At 40.0% G+C, this 23,504-nt stretch overlaps 1 protein-coding gene across 1 annotated transcript in view; it reads left to right on the top strand.

Moving 5' to 3' along the window:
* Positions 1–23,504, top strand: part of LOC109968814 (dystrophin-like) — a 345,011-nt gene that overhangs the window by 77,709 nt on the left and 243,798 nt on the right. The window contains 10 exon segments of the mRNA XM_020615347.1: positions 5,801–5,929; positions 7,852–7,947; positions 8,291–8,389; positions 9,560–9,741; positions 10,693–10,843; positions 11,843–11,962; positions 15,962–16,063; positions 18,408–18,515; positions 18,678–18,857; positions 21,700–21,869. Of these exon segments, the coding sequence (XP_020471003.1) occupies positions 5,801–5,929; positions 7,852–7,947; positions 8,291–8,389; positions 9,560–9,741; positions 10,693–10,843; positions 11,843–11,962; positions 15,962–16,063; positions 18,408–18,515; positions 18,678–18,857; positions 21,700–21,869 (1,337 nt within the window).

The raw sequence follows: 23,504 nt of genomic DNA on the forward strand, positions 1-23,504 counted from the left end.
TATGGAATAATTTAACTGTGGACATGAAAAATAGTACTAGAATTGAGGAGTTTAAACATAAATATAAATGTATGTGTTATACAAGATATATGCAAGAATAAGATTTATTCGAGAAGGCATTAAGGAAATACTCTGTTTATTTATGTAGAGATACTGCTTGCAGCCAATGATGCATTAATTTTTGTATAATATGATGTCATGGGGTAGGACTGGATAAGCCTGACTTCTTCCTACTCCATTCAAACATGTAATATGTGTAAGCAAACTGATTTTGGATTAGCATTGGTTGGATATGTGTAATTATGTGTGTTGTTGTCATTTGTTCATTTGTTCTGTTCTGCATGTTTGAAAGAATAAAATCAATCAATCAATCAATCAATCAATTTACTGTGACAAGGTTAGATGGATTCTCAGATATAATTATACTGAAGAACCAAATTTCTCAGATTAAATCTGAAATATTTTTAATATACTAGGAAAATAAAGGCTTTGATCTGACTTGCAGTTTATAGTCTATATTTCCATGTCTCTGTTGGTGAGTCATTCACTGATAAATGAAGCATTCATGTTATTGTCTCTGGCAGACCTTGTTACTGTATGTGTTAGTGCACATGAAGAGCCAGGACTGAAAGGCACAAACACACCACTAATGGAAACATCTTCCACTTGTAGAGTCCCATCCAAGCCACATTACAATAACTGACTGACTGTGAACCTTATCCAACAGGTTTAATATACAGTAAAACTGTTTCCTGTAGACTGAATGGCTTCCTGCACAGTGGACTGTGGAGGCAGCATCTCACTCCCAAATAGACAAATTTTCCAATATTCCTTGAAATATATACATGTTATGTGATTCTTTTAACCAAGTTGGAACACACTTAAAATACTTTGTAATATTGTGACTGCCAGTAACTATTCAACTAAGTCCTGAAATGCAGGACCTCCAGACTGAAAAACTCTTTCTTTCCCTCTGCCATCATACTCCTAAACCGCTGAGGAGTTTATTACCAGGAAATACGTGATGTACTGTCGACCTGTGCTGTTTACATTCTCAGTTTGCACATGCATAATTGCACATTGACTGTTGACTGCTGCACATGCTGCTCCCATGCAGCATACATTCTCTTATTATATTCTTATATATTTTTATTATATTGCTGCATTTGCATTTGCTGCTTAACGTGCCTTACATTTTGTTACTTATTTATCTACTTTATATTTCATTTGTATTTTGTGGCATTCATGTGGACGACAAAGAATTTCATTGTACAGGGAAACACGTTTCCTAACTGTGCATATGACAAATAAACACTTTGACCTTTGACCTTGAAGTCAACTAATCAGAGCTTTTTAGCCAGGTCTTTCTTCTTCCTCGTTGATCAATTAGCTAATGACTTTAATACACTGTTAGTCTCTTTTGATTTTAGGTGGGCAGTTTGCTCCCCTACTCATCACCGAGGAGGAATGCTTGACCTGGTCATTTCTCGAGGCCTCACTGTCTCTATCAGTGATGTGTCTAACCTAGCCATTTCGTCATCCGTTTTGAAGTCCGGGGAGCAGACCCCATTCCTCATCCGACTGCCCCGGCCCAGAGCCGCAGGATTATCACATCCTCTACACCATCGGACTTTGCAGCAGCTTTTTTGGCCTCTGATTTATATTCTTTGGGAATACATCATCCCACTCTGCCTCCAGAGACTCTCCTCGCTGCATTCGACTCTACCTGTGTCTGGATTATGGACTCTATTGCCCTGGCCAGGAGAAAAAGAATTAGAAACTACTCGGACCCCTGGCTCAATGACACCAGTCGTGCCTATCGGAGATGGTGCAGACAGGCAGAGCGCAAATGGAGGAAGGACAGTCTATATGTCTCCCTAGGCATTTTGAGAGAAAGCCGTCAGGCTTATCAGAAAGCTGTGAACGGCGCTAAGGCTCAATATTTATCTAATGTCATTTTAGAAAATAGGCATCAGCCGAGAGTGTTGTTTAAGACCATTAATGCTGTTAATAATCCCTCTAGTGCTGTACCTGTCAAAGCCTCGAATACTATTTGCAACGACTTCTTAATGTACTTCAGTGAGAAAATTTGGGCCATTAGACAGAGCGCCTCGTTTTCTTTACCTTATACTCTACCTGCGGCCCTTTCCTCCCATACTTTCACCTCGTTTGCCCAGGTGTCCATTGCCCAACTTAAAAAATGTGTGCTCCAGCTTAAACCCACTTCTTCCCCTCTAGACCCTCTCCCTGGGAAGATTTTTAAAGAAGTCATTGACACTATTGCTCCTCTGATGGTTATCTTCATTAACTCCTGCCTGAGCTCAGGCTTAGTTCGTGCACCCCTTAAGCATGCGGTAATTAGACCCTTGCTTAAAAAGCCCAATCTCGATTCGACCGTATTAGGAAATTTTTGTCCAATATCTCTTCTGCCTTTTCTCTCTAAAGTTATTGAGAAGCTGGTGCTTATCCAGCTCCAAGCGCACCTTGATCGGTTAGAAATTGTTGACAAATTTCAATCAGGGTTCAGATCTTGACACAGCACTGAGTCTGCCTTACTCAAGGTACACAATGATATTGCATTAGCCCTTGATGCTGGACACCCGGTCATTCTGGAACCTATTCGGTCATCATTGGCGACTACTATTCCAACACAGCTCCTCTGACCTCAGGCATCCCACAAGGCTCCATTCTGGCTCCTCTGCTCTTTTCCTTATATTTGTCTCCACTTGCCGCTATCATATCTAGGCATAATTTTTCCTTCCATTTTTATGCTGACGATTTTCAAATTTACATGCCTTTGGTACAACCTGAATCAGGCTCATTTGCTTCACTGCAGAACTGTGTGAGCGAGGTTAAGATTTGGTTTGCTCAAAATCTTCTCTATTTAAATGAAGAGAAAACTGAATACATTCTTATTAGTTCTGCCCCAGCTGTGGTCATATCCAACTTAGGCACTTCAGCCCCCCCATTCTCAAACTAGCTTTTACCAACTGAGATTGTTAGCCAAGGTAAAACCATTCCTGTCTCTTGCGGATTTAGAGAAAGCCATTCACGCTTTTGTGACCTCCCAGCTTAACTACTGTAACGCCCTCTATGCCAGTCTGCCCCAGTCAGCCTTGGCTAGGCTATACTGGTACAAAATGCGGCCGCCCGTCTGCTCACAAACACTCGTCGGCAGGCCCATGTCACCCCAGTCCTGCTGTCTTGGTTGCCGGTAAAATGGAGAGTGGAGTTCAAGATCCTGCTTTATGTGTTTAAAGCTGTGCACGGCCTTGCCCCCTTGTATTTATCAGACCTCCTGTCCAGATATGTCCCTCGCAGAACTCTACGGTCCTCAGGTCACCTCGCCCTCGTGGTTCCCTCTTTTCACTATAAGAAATGGGGAGGTCGCGCTTTTGCCGTGCATGGCCCTAGACTGTGGAACTCTCTATCCCTAGATGTTCGCGCTGAAACGGAGCTAGGAGCTTTCAAGTCAGCTCTAAAAACTTATTTTTTTTAAACAAGCTTTTAATGTTTAGTCTGCCTTATCTGTCTTGGAGGCCATTGTTTTTTTAGTCTGCTCCCATGGCAGTATGCTGGACAGAAGTGCGCTATATGCCTAGGAGTGCGTGTGCCTGTCTTATGTTTATCTATTGCTTGTGTAAGACTTTGATTGTTCTTAATTTTATTGGTGTTGCACTTTGTGCTCTTTGAGTTGGAAAGTGCATTATAAATACATTTTATTATTATTTATTATTATTATTATTATTACGTAGTTACAGTAGGCAGATTCATGAGAGTCAGAACAATGCCTACCAATAACTCATAAACGCCAGAATTTGATTGATTCTTCAAAGTTTACTGCTTCTAGAAACTTCTGTATTGGCTAAAAATGTAAAGCACAAAATATTATCTTGAATCCCATTATAAAACTCAGCTGATTTTTTATTTTGTAATGGTAAACTAGAAGAACTAACAAACAAAACTAAATTCAGTCAGCAGCTTGCTTGCCAACAAATGTCAGATGTTGATTAACTGCAAATGACTGCAATTTTACCAAGCTGCTACTATTTTGAGTTAAATCTGGTTGAGTGAGTGTGAAACCGGGTGTCAGTGCCAGAGAAGAAGGTGATGATTCTTTCCCCTGGAGAGAAAACAAAGTCAGTGACTTTCAAACTACATCCGGCTGAAGAAGAGTATATCAAGAAAGCTGTTGGTGTCTGCATGGGTGTGGTGCTGTGTAGGAAATGGACACAGGGTTGTTGAATAGGAGCTGCTCACAACAGCATCAGCTTGAACTTTGTGCTAATGTCTGTTCATTATGTCCACATCCTTTGCATAAAACATCTGCTCTCCCTGTCTCTCTCTCATGTCTGCATTATCTCTACTTGGGTTTCCATCCAAGGATGCTTTGTGAATTCTCAAGCATTCAATTTGAAAACTGTAAGTCCTGTCAGGTGTCTTCACATTTACAAAAATATAGTCAGCAGAGATGGAAAGAAACTAAATACATTTTGTTAAGTACTGCACTGAAGGACAATTTTAAAACAATTTTACATTGTTATAACTAATACATGCTACTTTATACTCATAGTCCACCATATTTCAGTGGAAAATAGGTTTTTACAAAAAATATTGCTTACCAGGTACTTATGTTGCAGATTACTTTTCATAAAAAACATGATCTGCATCTAAAATATGTTGGATTTCAGTGAACACTAAGTAATTTTGTAAATAGTCCTGTTTGTTTATACCCATAGTACAAATATTGATTTCAGTGCATATTAACTTGTTTCAAGTAATTTATAAAACCAAGTATAATTTTTCATAATTTTGCTGCTGCTTTCAGGGTGCAGGCCATATTTTCATAACACTTTTAACTACAACTCAATTATTGTCCAAAACATACTGTAACAATAACAGCACAAGTAGAGACGAAGTGTAAAGTCTGTCAACTGACTCAGTAATGTGTTATGCAACAATATTCTACAAACTATTGTTAATTAATTCTTGTTAAGATGAGTTGCCATAAGCTGCTGGCCATACCAGGCTGAGTAAAGCTGTCCTATAACATCAACCCCCCCAGAGGACCTTGAATTAAATTGATTTGTTGTGTATTGTTGTTTTATTATTAATTCAAATTTTTATAAGTATTTTAGGAAATAGCTCTTCCACCTTTGCATATTGACACTTATTTGATAAAGAAATTACTTTTAATAAATGCTTCAGTCAAATTATAATGTAGTTTATATAGTGATTTTGAGGTTTTTAAAATATTTTGAACAAGACATCAGCCTACCACTGCCTTCTAAGACTGTAAAGAGGCCTAGAGCAGTTGTTTGTTGCATTCTTTTCTGAGAGCATGAAATACTGCAACATTTCCTGAAATTAAAGTAAATAACTTCTTGGCCAGTATAAAATTTTTAAGTTTCCAATTTTCTTGTAAATCTGTTTTTCGACACTCTGATGACAGAGCACCTAACTTGTATTCTAATTTTTTTATATACAGTTTTGAAAGTTCACCTAAAATTAGCCTGACATTTGGATGGAAACGGAGCTTATGTGTGATTATTCGTGTTTCTTTTTTTCTTCTCTTTTCTGCTTTTCTTTCATGTCTCCCTGCATCTTAATTTTCCATCATCACTCACTCTTGTGCACTCCTGTTTCTTTTTCGTGCCTTCTGCATTTCCTCCACTCTACCACTTCATTTTTGCTCTGTGTTTTGCATTCTTTCGCCTCTCCTTTTTTCCTTTCTCCCTTTTTTCTTGCCTCTCCTACCCCTGTTTCTCTGTCGTTTTCCATCTCTCTGTCTCTCTCTCAGATCACAGTGAGCGTGGCTCAGGGGCGAGTGCGGAGTCCCTCCCCTCAGCCTCGCTATAAAAGCTATGCCTACACCCAGGCTGCATATGTCAAGTCACCCGAGCAAAAGAGGAGGCGTTTTACTGATCAGGTCCGCGCCAACACTGCATGCCAAACATTCATCTCTCTGTGCATGTTTTGGCTGCATTCTTGTTGTGTTGTTTGTCCTCGTTTGTCTGTGTCAGTGACAAAAAATGTCCATCATAGCATCATAGGTCTACTATAGAGTTTGAAAACATTATTTTCAGAGAACTGCAATTTTCCAACTGGGTAGGTTAATTATATCTGTTTCTTGTGCAAAGGTGCTTGTTTCAAAGAATTCTTTCGTCAAATAAGTTTAAAATTTGAGGTTCCTTGTACCTGTAACAATTGAAAATGCATTCAAAAGTGAATCTGATGTTTTTTACATTTTTACACATGTGAAAAACATAATAATGTAAGACTGAACACGAAACTATGCGACTTGAAATGGACATTTTTTGCATTGTATCTGCCTTTCAATTTAATGAAAAGTATTTTACTGTTGATGTGATATATTCACTTGAACAAACAATGAGTTAGAAGTGATGTTATTTGGCCATATGTTTTATCAGTGGTAATACCGGCATCAACATTTGCCAGAGATCTCTTTGTGTCTATTTGCTTTCTTGATTAAAGTCAGACAAGAAGACTAATACCACCCTCGTGTCATTAAATATGAATCAGAAGGTGTCGATTAGTTTAGCATAATGCGTACAAGGGGAAAACAGTGCGAATAACATGCTTCAGTTCAAAAATATGCCTACCAACACCTCTAAAGCTCACTAATTAACACATTGAATATCTGTTGTTTAGTTTGCACTCAAACAGATGTATTAAAACAGAAGTGCTCTAACAGTTTTTCTCTGACAGATTCTCAAGACCTTTATGATATGATATGACTGATGATGTGTCCACATCATATTTTGTCAGACTTTAAATATGAGCAGTCAAGTGGGAAAAATGGGTAATGGTTAGTCTCTTAGCTGTACTTCCATGTCTGGTGAGAAGAACTACAAAAGTGTCAACAAACTTCTGTCAAATGTCTTTAAATTCATCTGCATGGGGAGTTATTGTCTATCTAAACTAGACAGTACTCAGACAACACAAACCAAGGTAGATCACTATCCCAAATAAAATGAATATTTAATATACTGTACATCATTGCTTTTACAAACCAATGTGTAGTTTTGCCTCTTACCTGTCAAAATTACTACAGTATTGTGCATTCACCCATGTTGTACTTTGCTCTTTGTACTTTTTTGATGTGCTTAGCAGGGTGCTAAACTTAGGTTGGCTGGCACCTAAAAGGCATCACAAGAAGAAAAGATAATTAGTCAGATAAGTGTTTTTTAAACACTCCCACTGTTCTTTGAAATGCAGGATGTAGAGCAGGAACCGCATCTCATTGCAATCAAGAAGGTGTGGAACCACGTTTTATACACACATATATAGAGACTTAAACATGTGGCATTTTTTTATATTTGATTTTATATTAGAAGTGATAAAGTTGAACCCATCTGTAATACAAAACAGGCATGAAGAGAGAGTGGCACTGACTGAGGCTGGACAGTTATCAGCACCGTGGATGGACCTCATATTACTGTATTAGCAGAGAGAAGAACAGTGAGAACAGGAGCAGAGAGCTGAGATAAAAAGAGAGAAGGGTCCAACTCAGTGGGTGCACAGAGAGACTGTATGGAGAGAGAGACCCAGAGAGAAAGATAAGTTATTAAGGTTGGGCAGAGGCCAGAACTGTTTGTCAGCAATGATAGTGGCTAGCACTAACAGACCTGTCCTCATCTCTCTCTGTCTTCCATGTCTTCCCCCTTTATTCATGCTGCCTTTTCTCCTTCCTTTCCTCTACTTCTCAAAGCTTTTGTGTTCTACCCTATTACCCTGACACTCTCCATTCCTCTGTTTCTGCTCATGTCACTCTCCACTATCATACCTTGTCCCTGCTCCTTAACCCTTTTCCATCCCTTCCCTCTCTAGTTCCTGAGTGCTGGCCAGGAGGAGCTGCAGAGGGGCCTCAGTCCTCTCCCCCCAGGCTCCACCAGCCTGGAGAGCTACCAGGCTGCACTGGAGGAGGTAAGGGGATTTTTGTCTAGTGTATTTTTCTCACTGGCAACAAATCCTTTGTGTATCCAAAACACTGTACAGTATATATTTGAATGAATCTCACATAAACCATCCTGCTGCCAGAAATACTCACTAGAGCAAAAAATAATAATAATAATTTACTGGCCTGTTTCATTTAAAAAATGAACTAGTTGGTAAAGAATTATGACTTCAATAAAGAGTAGGCAACACAAAGTGCTGAGAGCCACACAAACACATTTGTTGGTTTTTGTCTTTTCCATAGGATTTGTTGAAAATGTAGAATACTGTCAACCTCATCCTTTAAGTTATGTGAATTTGTTTGAATTGTAAGGTGTTGACATGGCTGCTGTCGGCTGAAGACGGGCTCCAGGCCCAGCCTCCCATCTCTAACCAGGTGGAGGACGTGAAGGAGCAGTTCCATACACATGAGGTAGGAGCTGGAGCAGTAACATTTTTAGCATTTTTAGTGTAGCCTACATAAACATTAAAGACTGTCAATGTCTTAAATCTGTCTCTTAACAACCCAACAACTTTATGGAAGTGCACTACTACTGTACATTGCTGAAGTACACCTTTATAATGTCACTGAAATGAAAAACAAATTTGATGCTAGTGTTTAGCATTAGTGGAGCAGTTTCCCGCCTTTGAGATAAGAGTCAGAGCAGTGAATTTCTGATAATATTCAAGGGGGCTTGTATCCCATTATGTTATCATAAAATTCTTTTCCTCAACACAGCATGTATTTGATATAAAGACACTGGCAGGGAAAGCACATAAATAATACTACAGCAAGATGTTAAATATAATTTGATAATGAAATGTTAAATGTTTTAAAATCACAGTTTCTTGCAGTTGTAGGAGAGCAACAATAATGAGCCTCCATTAGTAGGTGCTGATAAATAAACAAAGAAACAGATAAAAACTGCTACAAGTTTGTGTTTCACTGAAAAGCCCAGCCAGACAAAGAGGTTCAGTCCATAACAACATCCCTTGCCCAATAACTAGGAAAACTGTGCATTTAGAGAAAAGAATGAGCCTTTCCTCAAAGCACTGAATGGTCGGGCTTGGAAAGACAGCAGTAATCCATGTGAAGTCGACCATCACTAAAAACAATCTCTGCTGTTTCTTGGTGGAAGAACAAATGTGTTCAAAAGGCAAAACACTGCAAGAAGGATGAACTTCACAGATTTCTACTTGTGTATTTACTATAGCAAATTCCCTAAAATTGTAAGATGAGGTTGCCCTGTAATTGATATGTGTGTTATTAGGTTGTTTGTCCACTTGCAAAGCTAATACAACAGTGAACTGTTTTAAAGCTACTGTAACTCTAAGTGTTAAATGAACTCGTGTGGATGTGGACTTTACACAAACACTGGCTTCCTACTGACTTGCAAAATTTAATTTGCCATATGACACCCTAGAAGGATCATGTTAGAGGAAATAGAATTAAGCACCAAGGTGAGAGCTGGAAATACATGTTGAGAGCAGTTAAAGTGAGTGAAGGGTCATTCAGTGGGAGCAGGGCTGTGTTGGGAGTAAATTAGGTAAATTTGGTGGAATCATGAAAATATGTGTGAAATGTTTTGTTGTCTCTCACCAGGGCTACATGGTAGAGCTGACCTCCCACCAGGGCAGCGTGGGACGGGTCCTCCGCGCTGGTTCCACCCTGCTGGGTGAGGGGAACCTGACCGAGGAGGAGGACTCAGAGGTCAGGGAGCAGATGAAACTCCTGAACTCCCGGTGGGAGCACCTGAGAGTGGCTAGCATGGAGAGACAAAGCAGGTACATGCACTCGCTTCACAGTTTGGGGGCTGTGTCAGATCATTTGTGTAAATGCCAAGCAGCAGCTAGATTGATTAAAATAGGAGCTGCATGACTAAATTTAAGTATCAGATCTGATTCTGTATTACAAGATGCCCAATTTTAAAAGACCCAAATCGGGATAGGGGCCAAAAAAAATTGAGCAGGACAGCATGGACGTGAACCCTACTCAACTCTAAAATGCATCCAGTGGGACAAGCAGTGAATGTTTATAATCCAGCAGTAAAACTGAAAGTTAGATAAAGCCATTCTTCCAATTAGTTTTGGTCTCTGAAGGTGAGATTTTAACCAATGAGAATATATGGTAGAATAAATATGGTCAAAAGGCTTAAAGAAAGATTTGGGAATAAAAAATAAGAGGTATTGAAAAGATATATAAAGCTAGTGAGTAGGATCATTCCTCAGAATGTATTTGCCCAATAGAAGATACATCAGCACAGGCCAAGATGATTTCCCATGCTTTTTTTTATATTACTTAGGGCAATAAGTAAATGTTCATCTCTTTTCACACAATGAATGAAGTATATTACAGAGAACACTGGCCTTTCTAATTATGGTGAATCTAATGATAACTGACATGGAGCCAAAATTAATTAACACTTCAGCTCTCTTCTTTGATAATCTTGTTGATTCAAAGCTGTATAGACATGGACTGGGCTACTGAAAACCACTTAGACAAGACAGCAGGGGTCTGTTATAATGGAGTAATAAACAGAAGAACAGAATAGATGGTTTTTGCCATATCTACTAATTAAACCAGCAGTAATCACTGCTTGGAGCAAAGACAGTGTTTAACCAAACCTTCATCTGCCCTTTTGAACTGTTTTTGAGTAAGGCTCCATTTTTGATAATGGCTAACCCCATGGTTTCACCCTGTTACTGACAACTCATTTCAATTTCCTTCTCTCTCAGACTCCACGAGCTTCTGATGGACCTACAGCACCAGCAGTTGCAGCAGCTCACAGACTGGTTGGATGTGACAGAAGCCCGGATTAAGAGGATGGAGGCTCAGCCATTGGGTCCTGACCTGGAGGACATCAAGCATCAAGTGGAAGAGCACAAGGTGGTGCAGCTGCTGGCCTGGGCCCTGATCTTCACATATGGCTGACCGAATGCAGCCTAACATCTGGTTGTCAAACTACAAAGAGTCAAATTCATACTTTCAAATGGAATTTTTTCACTTATGTTATAAGAGTAATGCTGTCTAGGGAAACGCTGGCTGGATGGAGTGTAAACTTCCCCAAATCCAATAAAGAGAAGGACAGAGGTGTTAACATTAACCTGGTCATAAACAACCAAGTCTCTTGCTGTACCTTAAATTTGTCTCATGATTCTGGCGCCAGCTCTTAATGACAGAAATTCCTAAATGTTCTCAGGTCTCCAGTTAGATATTTTCATTGACATCTTCATTGTAAACGACCATTTTTCTTTACCATCGAAAGTTTGTATTTTTCCGGTTTCGCTGGTCACATGACAGAACATCATCAACACGCATACTAGCTCCATGTGAGTACTCCAGGCTATAAGCTGCTGTATTCTCACATGAGCTCACTCTGGCTTTCTTGGACATTATGCAGACTTTGTACTACGGAACTGCTAGGGTAAAGTCTGCTTAATGTCAGGGCCAACTGACTTGGACATTTGCATTCTCATATATACTGTACCTCCTCCGGGTAATGTCTAGAGAAATCTGGTGCATGTCAGAAAAGGGCTCAAGACTGGTTTCAAGATCAGTATTCAAATGACTGGCTTAATGCTGATCACACAATTGTACTTATACTGTGTGAGGTGGCTATGTGGGGAAACCTCCCATCATGCACCATAGTAACGCACTGTAGGCTTTATTTTGTGTTCCTACATTATTATTGGTGTTATTGTTTTCTACCTTGTGTTCCACGCAGTTTCCATGCTACCATCATTGTTATACAATTGGTTCTCACTAGCTACATTCTGCCACCATCATTAACACTAGTGTGTGTGTGTGTGTGTGTGTGTGTGTGTGTGTGTGTGTGCATTCCTCTTTTGCTATATTTATTTGTGCTTTCTCGTGTGTGTGTTGCAGCTCCTGCAGGAGGACCTGGAGCTGGAGCAGGTGAGGGTAAACTCTCTGACCCATATGGTGGTGGTAGTGGATGAGAGCAGTGGAGACAGTGCCACTGCTGCCTTGGAGACCAAACTTCAGGTGAAAACACATGCATTGTCACACACACACGGGCTAATTTGTCTTTTTCTTTATAAATATTCTTGGAGGTTCTCTTTTCTCTTTTTCTCTCCTCTTCCTCATTGACTCACTTGCTTTCCCAGTGGGAGTGGGCTCAGCAGACTTTGACATGGTTTCTCAGGGAAAATAGATTGAATAGTTTTGTTTTTGGTGCAGTAATTAAAATTTGCCAGCAAGATGTGCTTGTACTGGATGTGTGTGTTGCAGCGTTCTGCTGATTTTGTTTACTCTATAAGTTATCATCCACAGTGCGGTTAATTCTCCATGCTTGTCTTATCCTTTGATGTATGGCTTCCTTTGTTAGCTCCCACTCCTACTGCAAAGAATAAAACTGAAAACCGCCGTTTAATAGATTTCCACAGCTTTCTAATACAATAGCTTTAATTGCATTATGGAACCCCTTGTGCTATTACTGTCTTTGTCCAGGATTCAGTTGTTGGAAGGTGTCTCACTCTGAAATTGACTGGGCAAGCTGTTGATACAATGGCGCTAAATAAACTAGCACATCACCATCTGTACTACTTCCTGACGAGCTGCAGTGCTGCTATTCTTTGACCTTGCTGTGGAGAGAGATTTTTTTTTTTTTTTTACATTTTTGGGTCAATAAGGCATTGTTGCCTTAAGTATTAGGTTTTGTAAGGTTGAAGTCAGACTGGGTGTTAAAATTCAAATCAGGGTTTTCAATCTTTTTGAAAACCACAGCCGCCCCGCATAGGTACACGTCAACACCTAAGCGTAGTTGTGGTGTGGCTTCACTGTGAATGTAAACTGCACCATATGAACCCAACTCCAAATATGAATGTTACCTTTATTATTTTGACTTTTTTTCACAAACTGTATAAAAATGCACAAGTTTTAATTTGTCATTGTCAAGCAAGATGTCTGGCAGCCACTGGTATTTGTTTTTCTAAAGCCTTTGAAAGCTATTTCACATCTGAAGGGCATTACTTTCCCTCCTCTTTGTTTCTACTTGGCATCATTTTAACTTGGTTATGACCAAGGACAACAAAAGATACATTGTCTTTTAGTTCTGGTCTGGTTCGTGTTCACATTAACATATTACAAAGCACAGCAAACATGAAGCCATAAAGACTGACAGGTCAGTCACTCATTGGACAGTTTTGATGATGTCATCTTGTATCATCAATAACAACTATCAGCATGGATTTTATTGTGGTTTAGCTTTTGAATATACTGTATGCTAAAGTCAAATATCTACTGTAATGGATGCAGAGATACTGTATAGGACATTCAATATTTAAACAGTGATCTCAATCTACACCCGCAGTTACACATGTAAGTTGTTCTTGAGCATCCAGGCTGGACTGAATTATGTTTAAAACTGTGATGGAGGGATGACTCAGTGGAATAAAGTAAGTTGATGCAAGAAGAAAGGTGAAAGTCATGATGATTTGATCTTTGTGAAGATCAATCAGATCCTCAGGGAAGGTGCAAGTGAGTGAGCCAATGTAGATTTGGGTAAAGCTGGCAATATACACAAACAGGAAATGAGGAGATTTGGATAATTGGATGCAATTGCACTTTTTCCTTGGGGAGAAAAGGTTTGAGGAGCTGTGAATAGAAGTGAGCTCCTCTGTCCCGAAAGCAAATTAGCTGAAAATGAGAATCTCCTTTCAGAAAAAGTAATTCGCACAAATATATTAAAGACACAATACTGCTGCAAGTATCCTGAATTATTCACCCTGTCATTAAGCAATTACAATGCAGAACGAAACACTGGTGGTCTTGCATTCAAAGTATATTCACATTTAGTATCATTAAACAGTAAATCTAACACAGCCTCTCCTTTGACTTTCTTTTTAGCTAGTCTTGTTCCCTGCAATGAGGTTTATTACTAAATTCAAGATAAGACAGATAAATAAATCAGAGAGAACATTATGTGCTAAAATGTTAAAAATCCAAATAGAAGGGGCTTTCCCTGGTTTTCCCTGCTGTTGAACTGTCACTTGATTAATTACAGGCCATTCATCATAAGATTAACCTGCTGAGCCTCTCTCTCCATGTCTGTCTTCATGGGCTTGCTTGTCTCTGTTGCTCTAATGACTTTGTTCTGTGAACATACTGTCTTTGCCAGTTAAATGGAACAGAAGAGTGTCTCTCCAGTTTTGCTCAGTTAACAACTAGCTGCCAATATGCCAATACAATGGAGCTGGGAACAGCCTCTGTTCTCTTTGTATGCGTGTCAATGCTCCCACATGATTCACTGTGTGGATGCTGTAAAGCATCAACACTATGCTCTCCTGTTCCTTATTGTATGGATACTGAATCAGCATCCATACTCCATCCATCCATGTTCTAAACTGCTTAGTCCCAAGCGGGGTCACGGGGGGCTGGAGCCAATCCCAGCCAGCTGCGGGCGAGAGGCGGGGTACACCCTGGACAGGTCGCCAGTCCATCGCAGGGCTAACACACAGACGAACAACCACTCACACACACAATCACAACTACAGGCAATGTTAGAGACACCAATGAACCTATGCTGCATGTCTTTGGACTGTGGGAGGAAGCCAGAGCACCCGGAGAGAACCCAAGAAAGCACGGGGAGAACATGCAAACTCCGCACAGAAAGACCCCAGGTGTTTATTGTATGGATGCTGATTCAGCATCCATACAATACAAATAGGGATATTTTTGCTTCTGCATACTTTGAGCTATTTCAGCTATTACAATGTTCAGCTCTTCAAGGACATTCATGGTTCTCTTCAGAATTTTTCTAAACTTCATCTAATTTCAGCTATTTTAGGTATCAAAATGTTCAGCTCTTCAAGGACATTCATGCTTCTATTCAGGATTTTTCCAAACCTTATATCATTAAAATATTTAGCTTTATGTTGAAAGTTTTGCCCCATTCAAATGAATGGGAAGATTCTACTTCAGCATACTTTCAGCTATTTTAGGTAGCAAAATGTTCGGATCTTCAAGGACATTCATGCTTCTCTTCAGGATTATTCCAAACCTTATATCTTTGCAATATTTAGCTTTATTTTGAAAATCTTACCCCATTCAAATGAATGGAATAATTTTACTTCAGCATACTTTCAGCTTTTTCAGGTATCAAAATGTTCAGCTCTTCAAAGACATTCCTACTTGTATTTATTGCATCTCATCCTTCAGATTATTCAACAAAAAACTTCATCCATTTCTCCTCAACTATTTCAACAAAGAACTTCAGCCATTTCTTCTCATCCTTCAAATGTTTCAGCAATTGATTTCAGGCGTTTTCAGGACGATCTTTCAGCATATCCACACGCATTTACAACAGGAAATGCATTTCTATAGTTGCATATACTGTACTGTTCATATCTGTAGGCTGGACCAAGTATACTGGACCCTGTTAACATTTTATGCATAGTATGGAAACAAATAAGGGCCATACAAATTTTAATCTTATAAGAAAGTATAGTATGTGGATGGCTGTGAAAAGTATGTTGACAGGAGTATCCCCTTACTTTTGGCCATTTGGTGTGCCTGAATAATTAAAGTGGAATATACCTTTCAAAGATTAAGTGCAAAGAAAAATATTTAAGTTGGAAAAGGATAATTTAAGAAATGTGCAAATTAAAAGGGATCTAAACAGTTATTTATTGATTTTAATTATCATAAATCTAAACATCATCCTAACTTAACCTGGCTTCTAATCACTTAGGATATTTGTTCCTGTCATTTCTGAATTTCATACCCTTCCAAAATAATGATCAGTTCCATTCCCCTGGGGGAAAGAGGAGTGAAGATCATTTTTGGCAGCAAAATAAATAAATAAATAAATAATTTAACTGGCAAGTGAAAATGTGAATCCATCTCTAACTTTGAGACAACATGATGTTTCAATCCCTCTGGAGGGAATAATCTGAAATGTAGTTTTGTGCTTACGTATGGACATTTTGTGTGTGTGTGTGTGTGTGTGTGTGTGTGTGTGTGTGTGTGTGCGTGTGTGCGCAGGTGCTCGGTGACCGGTGGGCAGCCATCTGTAGATGGACAGAAGAACGTTGGATTTTGCTTCAGGAAATTTTACTAAAATGGCAGCACTTCACTAATGAACAGGTATGAGCAGTCCTCGCTTTCTGATAGACTTTGTTACAACTTGGTTTTAGAGTTCAGGTTAGAATCAGGTTTAGGTTGGTGTAAAGCACATGTGTCAAACTCAAGGCCTGCGGGCCACATCCAGCCCGGCATACAATTACATCCGGCCCGCAAGATAATTTTATATATCTTTTTTTAATGGCCCGGCGATATGAAGCGCCGATAACACACAAACTACAAATCCCATAATGCAGCGCAACAGCTGCCTTACCGAACGATAGGCTACCTGCGACCATTCCCGCGTCAATTACATCAGATCAATCAAGTGTGTGTTGATGTATACAACCCTAATTTTAAGTCAAAGGTAGTCCCCAAGAGAAAAGTTGATTCTGAAAACAGAGCCTTTCTAAACCGGTGGGAGGCTGAGTATATGTTTACTGACATTGTCGGTAAACCTGTGTGTCTTATTTGTGGAGCTAATGTGGCTGTAATTAAGGAATATAACCTAAGACGGCACTACGAGACAAAACATCAGGACAAGCTGAAAAACGTGAATGAAGAGCAGAAGCTACAGAAGGTAGAGGAGTTGAAGAGGAATCTGACATCACAGCAGACGTTTTCACCAAAGTGAAATCACACAGTGAAACTGCTGTGAAAGCAAGTTTTATTGGGACAGAGGAGAAAATCAGCCCAGACATTTACCGAGGGAGAGTTTCTGAAGAGCTGCATGGTGAAAGTGTGCGACGTCTTGTGTCCAGACAAAAAGCAGGTGTTTGCAAATGTAAGCCTTAGCAGAAATAGGGTTGCTGATTTTAAGTTCAAGTTTATTTATTTTGGGATAATATTGTATCCTGTTTGTTTCGATTCATATTTATGTTCAAAAAATGTTTAGTTTTAGTCCGTTCAAAATATTTTTATCCTGTTCGGCCTGCGACACAGTGTGCTTTGAGTTTTGGCCCCCTGTGCGATTGAGTTTGACACCCCTGGTGTAAAGCATTCAATTGTGATGGGACTGGGGAATACATTATGTCAGTGCGCATTATGTCAACACACTGGTTTTTATTTAATATGTGTTTCATTTATTTTTGACTTGGTGGTGCACAAGTAAAAGCTATATCTCAAAGACCAGAAATGCCTGTTTTAAAAATCATGGCAACCTATTCCAGTATCCAGTGCAATACCTTGTGGCGGCACTAAAGGTGAAGCTATCACCAGAATGAGTAGGATTAATCCTCTGCAGAACATGAATGTTTGTACAAGCTTATTGCAATCAGGGATTCTGTACTGCCATTATAATGTGACCAGTATTTATTTCTTAGGTGTGATTACAGTGACAGAAATATGTACAAATGCAGCAGTGAAAAAATTGTCATCTTTCAAATATCATTCACTCTAAGATTAACTCTGGCTATTGCATAAATATGCATTTTGATTAAGATTGTTATGATTCAGAAATATTTCATATTAGAAGCAGCTCTTATTTTCTGTTCTTTATCAGTGTCTTTGCAGTTGATATTTATAGCCACGTCAGACTTTGCAAAAGAAATTAAATGTGTCTTGATGTCCTATTTGCTCATGTTTTGTGATAAATAATTGAGGAAGCTGAAATCTCAACACTGCATTATACACAATTAACTGATCAGCTTTAATTAAAAACCCCAAAACCATTTTTTGTAGCAGGCTGTAAGCATGTTTATTTCAGGTATAAAGTTGTGTATTTTAACATGGGAGTCTCTGGGGACTGACTCCCTTTTGGAGTCAGCCTCAAGTAGCCATTCGATGAACTGCTAGTTTTGGCACTTCTGCATTGGCTTCATTTCTCAGCCTTGGAGGTTGCTGCTTGGCACAGACTGATCATAAAACAATCTCTATAAGATTCTAATTTAATTTGATTAATTAGTCAAAATACCAGGAAGTACACTGAATTCAGTTTTCGCATGTTCTCTGGCTAATTCTTGTTCAAGCAGCACTCAAGCCTTGGTTGCACATCAACTGTCCATGTGCTGATTATAGAAATTTTCACACTGTGATCGTGGGCAGAGGGGCAGATTCTGTCACAGACAATAAGGTGCTGTTCAGGGGCCTAGGAGGATGCTGCAGTCAAGAGCTGTCTGTACTGACAGGAGACACTGGTCTTAAGTGTACCACCATCCACACGGTCAATTTCCTGTCTCCTCATTTTCATTCTCTTCCCCCTCTGACTTTCATCTAGTCATCTATCTTCACATTTATTTCTTTGTTTGAACAACCTCATCTCTTTACATTCCTCTGATCTTTTTCTTCCTCTGCTTCACACTCTTTTTTCTCCTTTCCTTTATTCCTCATCTTTCCCTCCCTCCTCCCCTCTCTTCTCCTCTCCTCACAGTGTTTGTTTGACTCCTGGCTGACTCAGAAGGAGGAGCTGGTCTGCTCCATCAAAACCTCCACTCGTAAGGACCAGGCAGAGATGGTGGCCTGGCTCCGCCGTCTTGCTGTGAGAACTACAGATCACTAACATAACTGTGCAAAACACACTATATACTATTTTAAGACTCTTCATATTTTGAGACATGCATGGTATGAGAGGCATACCAGGACAGTTTATATCATCAGCATGTTTTATTGTTTAGTTTTATTTGTTTTGTTTTTCCTGCAGATGGTGAAGGCAGACCTGGAGGTGAAGCAGCCCACCATGGACAAGCTGTGTACCATGAGTCAGGACCTTCTGTCCAGTGTAAAGAACAAAGAGGTAGCGAGCAAACTGGAGGCCAGAATGGACAGTTTTGCCCAGCGCTGGGACAAACTGGTCCAGAGCCTGGAGATGAGCAGTTCCCAGGTACACCATATGCAAAAGATCTATAATCACAGTGTGTTAGTTCCCACACCACACATATTAGACTGCCAAGAATTTGTCTTATACTGTAGGATAGGGCCTTTATAGAATCATATACATAAAATAATTAGAATTACGATTATGAGCAAAAAGTACATGAAAATTATATCATGATAATTGTTTATATACTGTAGTTACTCTTTAGCACATGTGGAAATTTCTTGTTGAAAGTGAGATGCAGGCTTGATAACACTCTTATGTCTGTGCGCTGAACCAGAAATGGATGTTTTTACACCACATTTATGTTTATTCTTAGTGGCCCTTATGCCTTTGCACAGAGCCGGGCTAGCTGTTAAGCCAGCAGTTTCCTGGCTTCAGCATCATATTTCCCCACTTACAAATTTAAGAGTCTATTTCCTAAAATGTAACATTCTTTTTATGCCTCCTGCCTGCGATAGCCATGGCAGGAAGCATTATGTTTCAGAGTTGTCCATCCATCCCTAGGTCCATAGGATTCTTGTGAACATGTACCTTACCTTAAGGGAATTTCTTCAAATTTGGCACACTGTCCACTTGGACTCAGCTCAGGATGAACTGATTAAAAGTCAAGGACAGTGACCTCACTTCTCTCCCGTACACCATGAATTTGACTGGTTGGCTGACATATACAACTGCAAAGTTGTAGTTAGAATCTAGTTATACAAATTGTGTGAATTGTTTTCTGATTTACGGCTTTAATTGTCTGTGGCACAGATAAAGTAAACCAGGTTTTGGGTTCACAGACATTGTAATGAGTTTCCTTTCAAAATGAAATCCTAGTTGTTTGTAGTATCTGAGCTCAACATTTGTCCTGTTACAAGAATGCTGTTGTAATGAAGCTGGGTCCCAGTAGCTGCAAGTGTTTGGCCTGAGGGACAGAGAGATGAGCCTGGCTGAAACACCTTCATGTTACACACCAGTGGTGAATAATGAGAAGGGAAGGATGGAGTCTAGTGCTTACTCGCCTTTTCCTCCCTGCCCTGTTCTGAGAAAACATCTAGTGATGAAGGAGGTGACAGTCCTTTTAGTTAGCATTGTTACACATTGTCTTCACTTTTGTGAACATGTACCTCTTCAGGCTGCACTTTTCACAGAGTGGAAACAGGGCTAATGACATGCACTGTGTTAATTACTGAGCTTTAGAGTGTCGGGTGGTGTGTGTAAGCAGTACTCAGTCATGGAATCAATTAGCCATGTCAATTTTATAAAGCAGCAATATGTTAGTGTTGTCTTTACCTCTCTTGTTATACTGCCCCATGTGGCCAAAACTGCTAGCTAAACAGCTAGCCAAATAATATATAACAGGGTTTTTCCTAGGTTTTCAGATGCCTTAGGCATTTTTTGGGAGGTACTTAAAATTATTCAAAGGAAAGGAAATCAACAATAAGATAATTTTAAGAGGGCTTACAGAGTAAACAAATACTACTCATGTGGCAAATTTATTGGGCTTTTTTCATCTTTTATTTGTTGAAATATCCTCATTAAGGAAGCAACAAAAAAAACTGTTATATTGCTGCCACAAGACCAAAAACATTAGCTTGGTTTCGCATTGTGTTATCAAATCCTTTTCACTCTATATTTCATAGAAGTTGTTTTTTTGTTGTTGGTTTGAGGCGGGGGGGGGGGGGGTTGGTTTGGTTTTGTTTTCCTGTCAATCACAAAAATGTTCATCTAAACTGTGTTGATTGACAGGTCATTCCTGTTGTCAGCTTACATTTAATTTTGAGATCAAGTCACCTCTGTTAGTTTTCAGTGTATGCACGTCACTGTTGGTTTTACATTCATTCTGACACATATGTCTCCTTTTTACATTCATTCAGCTTAGGCACTCTACAAAAATACTTAGGTGCTGCACATAAGCCTTTCTATGGTAAGGAAAACCATGTAAAACACAGTAATTAGTAAGCTGCCTGTAGACAGCATCAGGCTGGCTATTTCTCCTTGTTTCCAGTCTTTCTGCTAAACATGTTAACCTGACTGCTGACTGCAGCTGCATATTTAATGTGCAGACATTAGAATGGTATGGATCTTCCTTGGCTCCATGTGTATGCTTTAACTGAGCAGTGTATAGCATACTGCAGACACACACTTAGCATTCTGCAGCTGAAGTCAAACTCCATTATGAAGTTACTGCTCACAATGATTACACACATCTCTCCCTCAATCTTTCTCTTGCTCTCTTTCCTAGTGACTTGTCCATTATAATCAGTCAGATAATTAGAGGACTTCTGCAGATGCACACTGTCTCTACTACTTGACCTGCACACACACTCACACACGTTTCCATGGTAGCATGGCTGCCCCAGCAGGTGTATTAGGTGCTTAACTGTCAATAAAGGCCTTACCTAAAAAAGACCTGAACGCACGCATGCATGTGCACACACACACACACACACAAACACAGTTTTATCACAATAAAAGTGATCAGTGCTCAGAACACACAGAACACAGAAACAACATTTTGTTTTTTCTTTAATTTTTCATTAGTCAGTTACACAAATCCTGAATCACTACCTAACCATCTCACAGCTGTCTGAGTACACACTTATACACACACACTCACTCATATTTACATCTGTTGTTGAAACCCAATACACATCCCTGCTTACTGTATTTATGTGGTGATAATGGCACATTGATGTAGCTGATCCTGGACTCAGTGCCTTTCAGGGTCTGAGTGTGTTTGTATGTGTATGTGTGTGTGCAGGCACTCAGATGTGAGTTTTAAGTGGTGATTCGTAAACTGATATAACAACTGCTGTTGTGTGCGGTTTGCCTGCATTAATTTTTTTATATGCATGTTTAGGTGTCATCTGCTGTCAGCGTGGCCCAGCAGCACGAGCCGACCCACTTTGTCCCAGTGACTGTTACCAAGGTGACAACAAGGGAGAAGGTGTCAGCTGTGCGCCAGGCCCGAGAGTCGCCGCCACCACAGAAAAAGAGACAAGTGGTGGTAGATTCTGAACTCAGGAAAAGGTGGGTACACTAAAAGCTAAAGTCTACTTTGAAATATTAGTAGTCTTCGAACAGCAAAAGTTTCTTTTCTAACTCATGTTACAGTAAATATTCAATTATATGCACCCTTCTCTGCTTTCTTATCTCAGCAGGTAGGTGATGAAACACTGCAGATACTGATCATGAGTGTTGGTCTTGTTACTCGAAAAATGTAATATATTACTCATTATTTGGTACTCTTTTTTAAAATTAATATCATTACTTATCATGTCAAAAGCAACTCGTTACACTACTCGTTATAATGCTTTTCTATTATATGCCACACATTGGTAACTGCATCCTTTCTCCTCAAAATGCGCTTCCTAGTTGTGGGAATGTTGGGGTAATCACCGATAAGTGCAGCTAAGGTTTCAAACTAGCAGGGTTTTTTTCTGAAGCTTATGTATCCATAAATCTATAGAAGCACATCTGGCTCAAACCAATGACAGGATGCAGTCTTTTAAACAATGATCATTTTACCTGGGGTCTGCTGGTGCCTGTGTATTCTCCTAAGGATCTGTCTGAAAGACAGAAAGCTCATTTTTGTTGGGCTACATCTCCATGAGCTTCACATTGCTGTGCTGTCTTAATAAGTGTTTCAAAAGGTTTGAGGTCATGTTTTTCACAGTGGAAAGAATCTTACCACTACCTGCACACAGTTTAAATGTTACAATAATGTTCTTACAGTATCACCTCTTGTCCCGATAAAACCAAAGTAACTGGAATATTTCCAGCTGCTGAACATAGGCCGTTCCATCTTCCAAGCTAGCTTACTGCTTATGGTGATGCTAATAGTGGTGTAGTGATGTGTGCAAATCAATCTTTGCATGGTGACAACAAAAGTAACTGTTACGGTTCCACCTAGCTCGACTTCCCATATGTACGTTTCTGTTTACCTGTTTTCTCCCCACTCCTCTGTCACCGCTATTAGTCATTATTCCACTCACCTGTGCTCATTATCTCCCGGTCCTGTTCCTCGCTGTTCTGCCACGAACAGAACAGCGTTCATACGGTTAGTATGTGTGCATGTCCCGCGATTACCTGGCTTCGACTACGTGTTCCGATCCTGCTCCATTCGTTTCTGTTTTGTTTCCGCAATTCATCAGCCTCATTTACTCTCCGCTCGGTCAGTCTGTATTCTTCGCCATTTATTGTTTTTCTGTCCTTTCATATGTAAGTCTTTAGCTCTGCGCTTTATGTTTCGTTTACCTGCTAGCGCTGCTCAATCCGTTAGACTACCAGCGCTGCTCCAACCGCTAGCGCTACCCTGACTACTAGCGCTTCAGATCCCAGCTTACCTGATATCCTGCTGTCGTGCTCCTGGTTCTTCGTCCTCCTGGGTTCCTGCCTGGTCTCCTCGTCCCTCCTGGGTTCCTGCCTGGTCTCCTTGTCCGTCCTCCCAGTCCTCTGGTCTCCTGCTCGTCCCTCCTCCTGGTCCTCTCTGGTGTCCTGCTCGTGTCTCCTTGTGGTTCCTCCCTGGTGGTCTCCTCCTCGCCTCATCCTTGTGGTTCCTCCCTGGTCGTCTCCTCCCTGCCTGTCTTCCGGCCATCCAGCATTATTTGTGTTTTGTTTAATAAACTGCTTTCTTCAGTTCCTCTCCTCTAGTCTGTGTCTGCA

Source organism: Monopterus albus, unplaced genomic scaffold (genome assembly GCF_001952655.1).
Source record: "Monopterus albus unplaced genomic scaffold, M_albus_1.0 scaffold163.1, whole genome shotgun sequence".
Lineage (NCBI taxonomy): Eukaryota > Metazoa > Chordata > Actinopteri > Synbranchiformes > Synbranchidae > Monopterus > Monopterus albus.